This window comes from Camelina sativa, chromosome 3, assembly GCF_000633955.1.
Source record: "Camelina sativa cultivar DH55 chromosome 3, Cs, whole genome shotgun sequence".
Lineage (NCBI taxonomy): Eukaryota > Viridiplantae > Streptophyta > Magnoliopsida > Brassicales > Brassicaceae > Camelina > Camelina sativa.
In genome coordinates this window covers 11,045,734-11,057,314 of record NC_025687.1, presented here as the reverse complement: position 1 = coordinate 11,057,314, position 11,581 = coordinate 11,045,734, and the positions used below count along the sequence as shown (strand labels likewise).

General features: G+C 33.6%; 2 protein-coding genes across 2 annotated transcripts; both read left to right on the top strand.

The window, feature by feature from the left end:
* Positions 2,984–3,727, top strand: LOC104776523 (uncharacterized protein At1g24010-like). Its single transcript, XM_010500612.2, has 2 exons — positions 2,984–3,149; positions 3,244–3,727. The coding sequence occupies exons 1-2, from the start codon at positions 3,047–3,049 to the stop codon at positions 3,564–3,566; spliced, it is 426 nt and encodes a 141-aa protein (XP_010498914.1). The 5' UTR covers positions 2,984–3,046; the 3' UTR covers positions 3,567–3,727.
* On the top strand, positions 5,508–6,581 carry LOC104776521 (uncharacterized protein At1g24000-like). Its single transcript, XM_010500611.1, has 3 exons — positions 5,508–5,675; positions 5,767–6,060; positions 6,145–6,581. The coding sequence occupies exons 1-3, from the start codon at positions 5,585–5,587 to the stop codon at positions 6,396–6,398; spliced, it is 639 nt and encodes a 212-aa protein (XP_010498913.1). The 5' UTR covers positions 5,508–5,584; the 3' UTR covers positions 6,399–6,581.

Here is an 11,581-nt window from a genome sequence, read left to right as displayed (position 1 = left end):
GATGATCAAGAAGAAGAAGTAGACGTTGTGTTTAAATATAAACCAATTCTCGTTTGTTGTCTTCTTCACCAATAGTCATTACAAGAACATTTGCCATCTTCAAACCGATGAAACCGATTGTTATCTCTAACAATGATCACTCGTCCCGTACATATGGACATGAACTTGATTGCGTTATGGCAATCACCGCAAACACGCAGATTCTTCATCACCCGGATTGGTCTATCAGCCGGAAACGTGATCAGTCCAAAAGCAATAGCTAATCTCTCACTATGATACCTTATGGTCTGATTCTTCTCGTCTCTGTCCACTTCTCTTAGAACAAAGCTCGTGTCCGCAACATAACCTGCTTTCTCCATCTCTTCCCCTAACTCAGCCAGCTTCTCATATATCTCCTTGCTTCTCTCATGGTGTCTTTCTCCAGCTGCAAATGTATGAACTTTGTTCCTTTAAATCATGATTGATTTGTTTTTTCTTTTAAAATCTAATATAAGATTTAGTCCCATGTAGTAGTAGGTACATTCTAACAAATTCATTTTGTAGAAAAACAGAAGTTTTTGGCGAGAGAGACAATAAGTGGGGACAGATATTTCATAAACGAGTCACGATCATGTATTGTCATTTTGAGTTAAGACACCGAAAAAAATTCTCGCTTGCAACGGAACCAAAATATTTTGTTGATTCATTTTCTTTGCAAATTTGTTAATAGTATATGACAACAGTTACATAGATAAATCACATTTCTGTTGTTATTAAGTCTTTATGAATTAAAAAATATCTCAAATACAACTTAAACAAATTTTGCAAAAAAAAAAAAAAAATCATTAATTCAGAAAAACAATCCACAATACCATGTTCTAATGAATAAATTACATTTTTTCCAGTCTCTAGTCAATTAGAAATATTAAATTAAACTAAGGGGGAGGTATTGGATGAGAGAATCTTCTCAAATCCTTAGAAATGATCCGAAATAGTCAAACAAAGTATATATCGATCATACAGTTTATAATAAGTTATGATACTAGTTATCGTTTAATTATGGTTGGCATATAGGAAGTATTTATTTGCTCTTGAAGCTTTCAAGATGCATAATTATCATATTGATCTGCATATTATTGTTGCATCGACGATAAAATTCTAATAAAAGGGATCATTTATTAATCCATGTTTTATTATTGGGTAAGTGACATATGTGAATTATGCAATTCATTGTCTAAGTAAGAAATTAACCCAATTGTCGAGTTTTAAGAATAAATTGAAATTAAAAAATGTAAAGAGTTAATTTGAATCTCCATGACATAAGAAAAAAACAATGCACAATTCTAGACGGTTGATGCGGTGCGAAAGCTAAGAATGAATAGGGATGAGAGTCCTCCTCTCAGGTCCTACTCAAGGTAAGATCTTTATGGGTACGAGAATCATTCTCTCTAGGCTTATACAAAGCTCTCTTCAAATTAACTCTTTATTCAATTCAAAGTTATCTATACATGTGAGGGTTCCATCCCTTTTATAAGAGATAATCAAATATAAAACTAAGGAAAGAAGATAAACACCAAATATTCTAATCCTAATCATAAAAGTAAAAAAGTATATCTTCTTCCAAAATAAAAATAGAAAATTAACATAAATCCTAATTGAGAGCTACGTAAACACCTACGTCCAATCCGTAACTTGTTGGGCAAGAAACACAACACCTAGGCCTAACAATAATGAATAATACGCTGCATCAACAGTGCAATACACATATACAGTACATGCAAAGACATTCGTAACCAAAATGTTATTATTAGCAAACCACAAGTAAGAGACTTGTCCAATATGAAAACTAGGTTACTCGTGATATTACTAATTAAAGTCTTGAATATATGTTTAAATAATCAAGCACATTAGAACTTATACATAATCAATAATCAAATTTTTTTTTTGGTTTACTTTTTTTTCCAAAATGTAATGTTTAGTAATGAAATTAAAGTTGGTTATTTGAAATTGTTGACGTGACTTGAGCATTTAGTGACATTTATTTGACGACATTTGTAACTTGTAAGTCAAAAATTAGTCACTTTTTTTTTGCTTGTTGAATGGTTTTAGTTACTTGCTAAAAAATTAAGCAGATGCAATAAAGTAGCACCACAGATAAAAATATTCTTCCGCGTAGATATCCATTCTACTTTAACAGACTCGTTAGTCATTATGAGGAAATACCCATTAGTGAGTAATAAAGTAATATACTTCAACAGAATCGTTAGTCTATTCAATGAATATACTCGTTAACAGACTCTTTAGTCAGATTCAAGCATTGTACATAATGAATATACTTTATTACATTATGAACAAATACCAATTAGTGAGTAATAAAGTATAAAATGACTAACGAGTCTGTTACTCACCGCACACTCAAGCATTGTCTTTTCTGACTTAAAAACAGCTTGATGAACACAAATTAAGTCTCATATCCAACGAAGCAATCACATTTGTTTAGACTCACACCGTAATTATTTTGGTTACTCTTCGTAAACTTTTGAGGAACCTTTATAAATTTCTATTTAATTTTTAATTTGTGTTTATAATTATTTTTTGTTATTTATTTTAATTTTATTTCATTAGTTTTTTTTCTCATTTCATTAGTCTTTTAAAATTTTGCATGTAAAACTATTTTTAATTTTAAAAAAAAACTAAAGGAAAAATTAAAAAAGTTGATATTTTTCAAAAATCTCCATTTTTCTTTTCCATCCACTTTTTAAAAGTTCGTTTACAAGGCATCAACTAGGTAGATGAAAGCTCCCATATACAATATTAACTAAATAATTGGGTAAATCAATTAAGCTGATTGTATATATGTTTATAGCTGTCACATGTCTGTTAAGCTTATGGTTAAATTTTGTAAAAAATCGATATGGTAAAAATGTTATATGGTGGGTTTAGGTAAAAATAATTAGTGTAATTTTCAGATTTTTTTTTCTATATAAACACCTTCGTTGAGAAGATTCTTATCAAACCCACACAACATATACCCCATAAGAAAACAAAGAAGAGCGAGACAGGGATAATGACACTAAATGGATATTTGTCTACTGATTTTTACATAAAGTCTCCGGCGAACGAATTCTTTCAAACATGCATCAACATACTAGATCTCCCTAAAGGCAATGGTAACGATCTTCTCCATTACTTATATGTACACATCTCATTGATTCATATCATGTATTTCTTGATTAAAACTCTAGTTTCTATGTTTCACGATAGTCACGGAGGAGATTGAGGCTTTACCTTCCGAGAAGAAAAAAACTACGTTTAGAATCGAGGGCTTTCAAGTCTCGGAGTGGTACGAGTCGCTCGAAGGAAATGTCAGCCATAGCGTGTCCACGTGGCAAAACCTGGATGGGTACAAGAAGCTCGAAGGAACCATGACCATCATTCATGTGGAAGACAATAACCGTAGCCGTGGGATATTCACTGTAAAGTACGAGAAGATCAGCTCTAACATCGAAGATCCAAAATCCATCGTGAACACGTTTGTTGATTTCTTTACAGAGATGGATGCGTATCTTCTTGAAACTATTAATTAGAATTATCTTAATTAAGTGTTAACAGGGTAGAACCCCGTTTATATAGCTATCTATATCTCTACGTACGCTTATTGCGGTATATGGACTAGTCATGGTTAATAATGGTTGGGCATTTCGCATGTATTTACTCATAATAAAGCTTTAAAATACATAATATATAATATATCGAGTATCGATTTGCATGCATATTATTGTTATGGCGACGATTTTTAATATTATGGTTAATTAAGTTTATCCATGTTTGATTATATTGCTACGGATTATGTAACAATTCATTGTTTTAGTACGAAAATCCGATTCGCCACCACTACTTTAAAAGCACAAGGACAGAGAACGCATATAGAATTAACTATCCAATTTGGTTGTGTTAGTTTGTTTAAAGAAAAGAATTATCAAAAAAAGAATTGAAATATAAAATATACTCACGATTAAGAATCTCCATGAAGAAAAACAGTAGACAACCTTAGACAGTCATAACCATTTACAAATTCTTTTGGACCAAGATAGATAGTCACATATAGATTTACCTACAATGTTTTGCGGACCAAAAGGTTTCTAGCCAATCAGACATACTCTTTCAGTAGCTACTTTAATTCAAAGAGACTATCAAAACTTTATTATTATTAATAGACATTCATATATAATCGATAACTTTTTTACTCTTGTTATGAAAATTAAGTTTATCATTTTAATATCAAAAGCAATGTATTTTGGGTTTTTTCTTCGTGTGTTGAAAATTTATTATTTTAATAAAATATCTAGATAAATTAAAAATTAAATTGTAAATCCATTATAACTTCATCACATTCACATTTTTTTATATTCACATGACTCACATTTTCTTTAAAATAAGTTATTTAGGTATATCTGAATCCAACCCAAACTTCGGGATGGCACTGGGTGGTGCTGTAACTAGAGATATGACGTTGAGTCTCCGGTGGACAATTTCTATAAAAAATTCCTCGGGATCTCGAATCACCCTGTTGAAGATAACGGTAACTCTTAACCATTGCATAAAATCTCAATAATTTTTTTTTTTTGAAAACAAAACCCTAATTAATTGACTTCTCATCAAAGCCATGCATAAATAAATAAATAATATTATTTTCGTTATATTGACGATTCTAATAAAAGGGTTCAGTTAATCCACGTTTTATCAAATGGCTAACTGAGATATGTGCGATATGCAATTCTCCATTACATACAATAAAAATCAAATGGGTAAAACAACTCTTGACTTGGCCATTCTGGTTAGTTTTGTTAATAAATGAAAAAATACCAAACATAAGAAATAAAAGAATCTCTGTGACATAAGAAAAATGGCAAATCAAAATCAAGGGAAAAGTTTAAAAAGTTGACCATACAGTCAAATGCATATTAAAGGTTTTTTCACCTCACCAAAGATATTACTTTTTTTATATATGTAGAAAGTATTTTGTTTTTTCTTCTTAGCAGAAGAAATGTAAATTAATTGCTTATGGTTTAAGTTAATAGCTAAACTAAGCCGATAAAATAATTTGGTTATTCACAAATATTCTAAGTTCATAAAGTTCACATGGGTTGATAATCGTATACTATAAAAAGACAAAATAATATAACGCGTTTTGTGTAACATGAAGCTCATAGAGCAAGAGTCATTTAAGAAGAATTTTACTAGTGATCATATATTTCTAAAAATGTATCTCAAAACAAAATAATTTAAGTAAAGCACTTGCTAGATTGAGTTAATCGATACACAAATTAGGCTGTTGAAATCAATGTGGTCTGCAAATTTTATTTACTCCCATGTACCACATTAGTCTGCAAATCAATGTGGTCTGCAATTCAAATACTGAAGCTGTAGGTTTTAAAAGATTCTACAGAGTGAAAAAGTTAGATGGGTGGCGTTAGGTGATTTTATTTAATGTAACTGTCATAAACCTCTGTCTTTCTATATAACCACATTCATTATACTGAGAAGGTTATTATCAAACCCACACATAACATAGACTTCAAAAAAATAAAAATAAAAATAGAGAATGGCACTAAACGAACCTACTCATGAGTTTGACGTGAAGTCTCAGGCGGACGACCTGTTTAAAGATTTCATGAAAGCAATAAAAGACAATGGTAAGTCTTCAACAGTATTACATACATCTTATTGATTAATCTGCTAACTATTTTTTCGACTAAACCTTTAATTTCTATGTTTCAACATAAGATGAGGTGGAGATCGAGGCTGAGGATTGGGAGAAAAGAGAACTTACGATAAATGTGATCAGCTCTGAAATTTTGAGGAAGTACAAGACGTTCAAATTAACCGCCACCATTACTCCTAGGGATGACGGCGAAGGCAGCCGTGTGAAATGGACCGGCAAGATCGAGAAGATTTCCGATGACTTCCACGTCGACCCACACATCTCCAACAACACAATTTCAAGAACTGTTGAGTTTAATCGTAAGTCTCCGGCAGAAGAATTGTTTAAAGCTTTCATGGAAGCAGTAAAAGATGATGGTAACTTTTTTATATTACATATATCTCACTGATTCATCATTTCTCTCGATTAGATCCCTAATCACTATGTTTTCACTATAAAAGATGAGGTGGAGATCGAGGCTGAGGATTGGACGAATAGGAAAACCACGGTAAACCTCATCTCCAGTGTTATCTTGAGGAACTACAAGACGTTCAAAATAACCATCGTCGTTACGCCTTCGGAAGATGGTGATGGTAGCCACGTTAAATTGACCGTAGTGTTCGGAAAGATTTCTGGTGACATCGACGACGATTATCTACCCTTCAACACAGCTGCTTATCTCTTCAAGATGCTCGATGCCAAAATCCTTAAATAAATACGTCCTAACTTGCAAGGTTCGTCTACGTACATTGCAAAACGTCGTCTAAATAAAAGGCATACATATCTATACATTTATTGCAGTATATTCTGCACGATCTCTTATAAACGTTTGGTATTTTGGGGATGTATGGACTCGATCGTATAGCTATATTATAATAAAACATCTATTGGCATATTATTGATGGACCGAATGATTATAATTTTCACAACTGAGTGAGCAAATTGGCGGCTTATGCAACTTGTTTGCTTAATAAAGATATATTCTCATGTTCTCCTTTACCTTAAAAATTATGGAGAAGGCAACTTGAGTAGATATTTGTTTCAAAACTACAGAACCACTTTCAATCTACACTATAGTTTACGTTGTTATGTATTTACAATGTATCGTCATAATGATGACTAGATTTGTGTTTACGGTAGTAAAAATGTTTTTATAGGAAAAATTGATTTAAGTTGGTCGGTTGAAAAGACCTTTACTATTAACCACTATGTATGGATGGATACGTTTATAATGGTTACTTGCATTACCCAGTTGATCCACTTGGCCCCATACCCCATGTGTTGCATTGTGTCTTATATGAACTGCCACTCCATACGATCATATGCTTTTGAGATATCAGTTTTCACTGTCATATAGAAATTAGCCCATCGTTTTTTTTTACGTTTATGATGGTTACTTACTTAGCGGTTAGCACATTGCCACAGTATATTTTTTTTTTAATCTTTCCACCGCCACTGATTCAGAATCAGAGAAGTAGAATATGCCCATTGTAATTATAATACCAATACGGAGTATATCAGAGAGATTTATAATTAAACGGTATTTTATAATAAAAAAAATATACCACTTCCTAAAAAATAAAAGAAACCGTATTACTTACTAAGGGGTTATTTGAAACTCCCCAGCCATCCACATCAGATTTTTAAAACTCATTTTTAGATTACCACGTGGCAAAGGCAAAAATTCTATTCTAAAAAATCTATAATCCCATTATTGTCGCCTAAATGTCTTATTCTTCTTCCTCTTATTTTTCTTAATCATCGAACTATAATGCTTCATTATCATTCATCGTCCCTTGAGTTAACAATCCACTTAAAAAAAATCACTTAATCTCCCCATCAGTTAATCTAACTCTCCTTTTCAATGCTACCTCCCCAATCCGACTGTCCATCCGATCAACGGCGGCTAGATTTTGTCTCCACCAAAAACGAACCGTCGCCACCAGAGGCCCATCAATGGTTTTCCAAATTCCGTCGCCACCAGAGCCGTCAATGGTTTTCCAATTGTTGTGTAAAAACTAGAGAAACTGATCGAAGAAAGGGGCATACACATGCAAAACTAAAATAATAAATCGATAGGCAAGCTAGCGGAACGAAGAAGGTGACAGAGATCACATAAGTCCATGTTCAATTCCTCCATGTAAGTAACGTAATATCCGACAATTATTATCTAAAATCTGGATTCTCTTGGTAGGACATCTCTCCTTAATTCTGCTTTCTAGGGTTTCTTTGTTTTTGTTATCTGTGCAACGTTTTCTGTAATAGATGTGTGTCTTATTGGATTTGGATCTTAGAACCTGAATCTTAATGAGAAAATCCAAAGAAAAAAAGTCATGACTTCTTCTTCGTCTTCTATGTTTGCAATTGATATATAGCTCTCTTAAATGGCCACAAGAACAAGATCATGAAGCTTTGGTAATTACAATACATATATGCACTTCAGCACTAGCTTGCTCTCCTCTTCTCAACGATTGCCACTGAACTAATGGATGGTGAGTGTGTCTCTCATGGTCGTTTTCTGCTTCATATATATATATACTGGTTTTATTTTTCCAGGAGATTGATTGGTGAGTATGTCTACGGTTTGAGTTAGCCGGAGCTGTAGTCCCTTGAAGTTCAGTTAAAGCAGAACTTCCTGAACGTGGAACACCAAATAGATAAGGTAATTATTTAAAAAAAAAACATTTTATGTGACACTGAGTCACTGACACCCATGCATTATATTGATTAGGTTTGTAATGTTTTTGGCTATTTCAGGCGGAAGATGAGTTGCTAGCCAAGCAGGTAAGAGATTTACATCATTAATTCTGAACTCAGTTTTTCTTTTGTTTTCTTTCTTTTATGGATTACATCTATATACATTATAAATCTTGACTCTTTCATCTCCTTTTCACTAATTTAAGGAAGCAGACGGAGAAGATACATGGATAGAATGGTCCGAAGATTATTTGAGTGAGAAACTTAACAGTAAAATTGTCTAGAAGAAAAGACTTGAGGAAGCAGGCCAGAGAGCTACGGAGCAGGTACAAACGCTTTTGCATAGAGTCTATTTTGTTGGCTAATTCGTTACCAAAGATGGAACATCATATATCATCCAAAGAATCTGGGTTCTGAATCTCTTAAGTTGTCTTCGCACAACTCTAGCTATGGAGAAAGACAAGATGAGCATGATCCTGATACGGTTCATCAGGCTTATTATAGGAGGAAGCCGTTGGAGAATTCAAACATTGAGGAGGAGAGTTCTGAGTTGCCACGTCAGCAGGTTGCAAGTGGAAATGAAGACTCGGTTTGAGGGAGAAGGTTTGCCGTTGTGAAGAAAGAAGAATAAATAGGATCGTTGAGTCTTTCTTCTCTTTTATGTTAAATCTGAGTTTGTAAGTTTCAAGAGATGTTCTTGAGCTCCTGGGTGATGTGCTCAGGTATCGATCAATGTTGATCGTTGCTTATTCAGATTAAACAATCAAACAGTTCCATATTCTCTCTTGTGATTCTCGATTACAATCTCTGTAACTCTTGGATCTAATTCTAATTGAATATAGTCTTTGTTTACATTTGCGATTGTTCTTCAATCTATCAGATCCTAAAGCACTGGTTAGTGCATCTATAATTCACTTCCTGCCATGTTCTTTTTGTTGTTTTGTTTTCACATTGCTTCTGTTTTTGCAGCTGCAAATCATTGACCATGTGACTCATTAACACTTGCCTTTTTTTCTTTGAAATAATCATTATGCAAGTTTAAATTATATATAACATGCATTTTAAAAATAGACCTTAAGAATGTTTTTGATACAAGAACACTACCTCAAATAGTAGATAGTAATATTGGATCATGAATTCTGAACTTGCAGTGGTAATTTACAGCTTAACTCCCTTCTCTCTTTTGTAGAAACTTTGAATAAATATATTTCAATAACAATTCTTTCTAGCAGATGCATTTGCGGTTGATCCACTTTATCATTAGACTTTGTCACACTTTGTGTAGGTGAGTCAAAAAAGTATGGTACTTAAAGTTTGTTCCTTACAAGAATACTATGCATTTTCTTTGAAGAAGACGAAGTAGGCAAGGGGAGAGCGCCATGAAGACTATGTATAGTATTTTCTGTGCATATTTAAGCGCCATGAAAACTAAGTCAAAGATGAAAAGATTGGCATTTGATTTAGAAGAGGATATTTCAGTTTGCTACTGATCCATCCAACTCGATCGGGTCAATCTTTCTTAATTCTCCCATCCACATATTATTCTGATTTTTTTCTAGGTAATCTCATATTACGGTGTACAACTTGCCATTTTCTATTATTTGCAGTTGTATTTATACTAACGAAATTGATGTATGCGTGTATACGAACAAGGTCATCAAGTGAAGAAAGAAAGCGCTGCTAGCCTGCTACCCTCCAAACCTGAAATTCGGAAGAGAATATCCAAAAAGCATGGAAAATCAAAACATGCATACAACTCCTACTAATTATTGCCTCGAAGGTATATTCAAATCTTCTTTGAATTGGTCAAGTCAAGCAGGGTTTAACCAAGGTGATTAAGATTATAGATTTGACCCTCGCTTTCCTAACACTTCTAATTAACTTCTTTTAGTTTTTCGGACCATGGTTAATGCAAAGAGAAAAAGTATCCACTCACTCGAAACCTTGAAATGATTTTTCTGGGTACAAGTTTCAAGCCATACTTATTAAACATCACAAACATGGGCCACATTACAAAGTTTAGAGTGCTAGATGGCTATAGATCAACGTGTTGTACGTAATATTTTCTAAGCGTGTTCTTTAGCTAGAAAATTATGTCCAGCAAATGTGATGTGGTTTTATAAGGGATATGAGTGTTTAAATAAACTTTTGTTTGTCGTTTTAATGCCATGACTATTTACCTACTCACTTGAAGTATCTTTCTTTTTGAAATCAAACACAATATATACGAAAAGTTAAAAAATACTAAAGTTATGGGATCATGAGTACATAATTTTAGTCTCCATCCTCGGCCACATATCACAAAAAATTAGGGAGTAGGGAACAAAATATAACTCATCACATGATTTCAACTTATATTTTTGGTAATACTCTTAAACTTTTTCTTACCATTCGGTGACTTGTGAAACTAAAAACTGAAACTGAAAACGTTTAAGCATAAACTTGGATTATGTGGTGTGTTTCTTCCGTCTCGTATAAAATCTTTTTTAATGGCCAGCCTCGTGGACATATTATACCACAGCGGGGTTTGCGCCAGGGGACCCTCTATCCCTGTATTTGTTTATACTTTGCACTATTGATCGCTAATATTAAAAAGGCTGAACAGAAAAAAGATTACGGGTATCACTCTAGCTCGGGATTGTCCCACCATTTCGCACTTACTGTTTGTGGATGACAGTTTGTTCTTCTATAAAGCCGAGGCGACGGAATGTAAGACAATTATGGAGATAATAGGAAATTATGGAAAAGCTTCGGGCCAAGAGGTTAATCTGGCGAAGTCTTCCATCATGTTTGGTAAGAGTGTTCCGCCTGAGATAAGATCACAGATAAAATCTGTTATTAGCATTGCTACGGAAGGTGGTATGGGTTCTTATTTGGGTATTCCCGAGAATCTTCAAGGATCGCGAACTAAGGTTTTGGCTATGTTAACGAGCGTATGGATGAACGTGTGAATGGTTGGTCCGCAAAATATTTATCAAAAGGTGGTAAGGAGGTCATGATTAAGTCGGTTGCGTTGACCCTCCCAACACATGTTATGTCATGTTATAAGCTGCCGCAGGAACTGACTTCAAAATTAACAAGTGCTATTGCACGATTTTGGTGGAAATCTAATGATAAGGCATGTGGCTTACACTGGGTAGCTTGGGATAGAATGTGTGAGGAAAAATGTGAAGGAGATTTGGGCTTTCGTGCTCTAGAGCA

Excerpts from the sequence above, each read along its gene's own strand:
- LOC104776523 (XM_010500612.2), top strand. The coding sequence starts at position 3,047 with ATGACACTAAATGGATATTTGTCTACTGATTTTTACATAAAGTCTCCG. Across the intron at positions 3,150-3,243 it reads AGATCTCCCTAAAGGCAATG|TCACGGAGGAGATTGAGGCT; the intron begins GTAACGATCTTC and ends GTTTCACGATAG.
- LOC104776521 (XM_010500611.1), top strand. The coding sequence starts at position 5,585 with ATGGCACTAAACGAACCTACTCATGAGTTTGACGTGAAGTCTCAGGCG. Across the intron at positions 5,676-5,766 it reads GAAAGCAATAAAAGACAATG|ATGAGGTGGAGATCGAGGCT; the intron begins GTAAGTCTTCAA and ends TTTCAACATAAG. Across the intron at positions 6,061-6,144 it reads GGAAGCAGTAAAAGATGATG|ATGAGGTGGAGATCGAGGCT; the intron begins GTAACTTTTTTA and ends TCACTATAAAAG.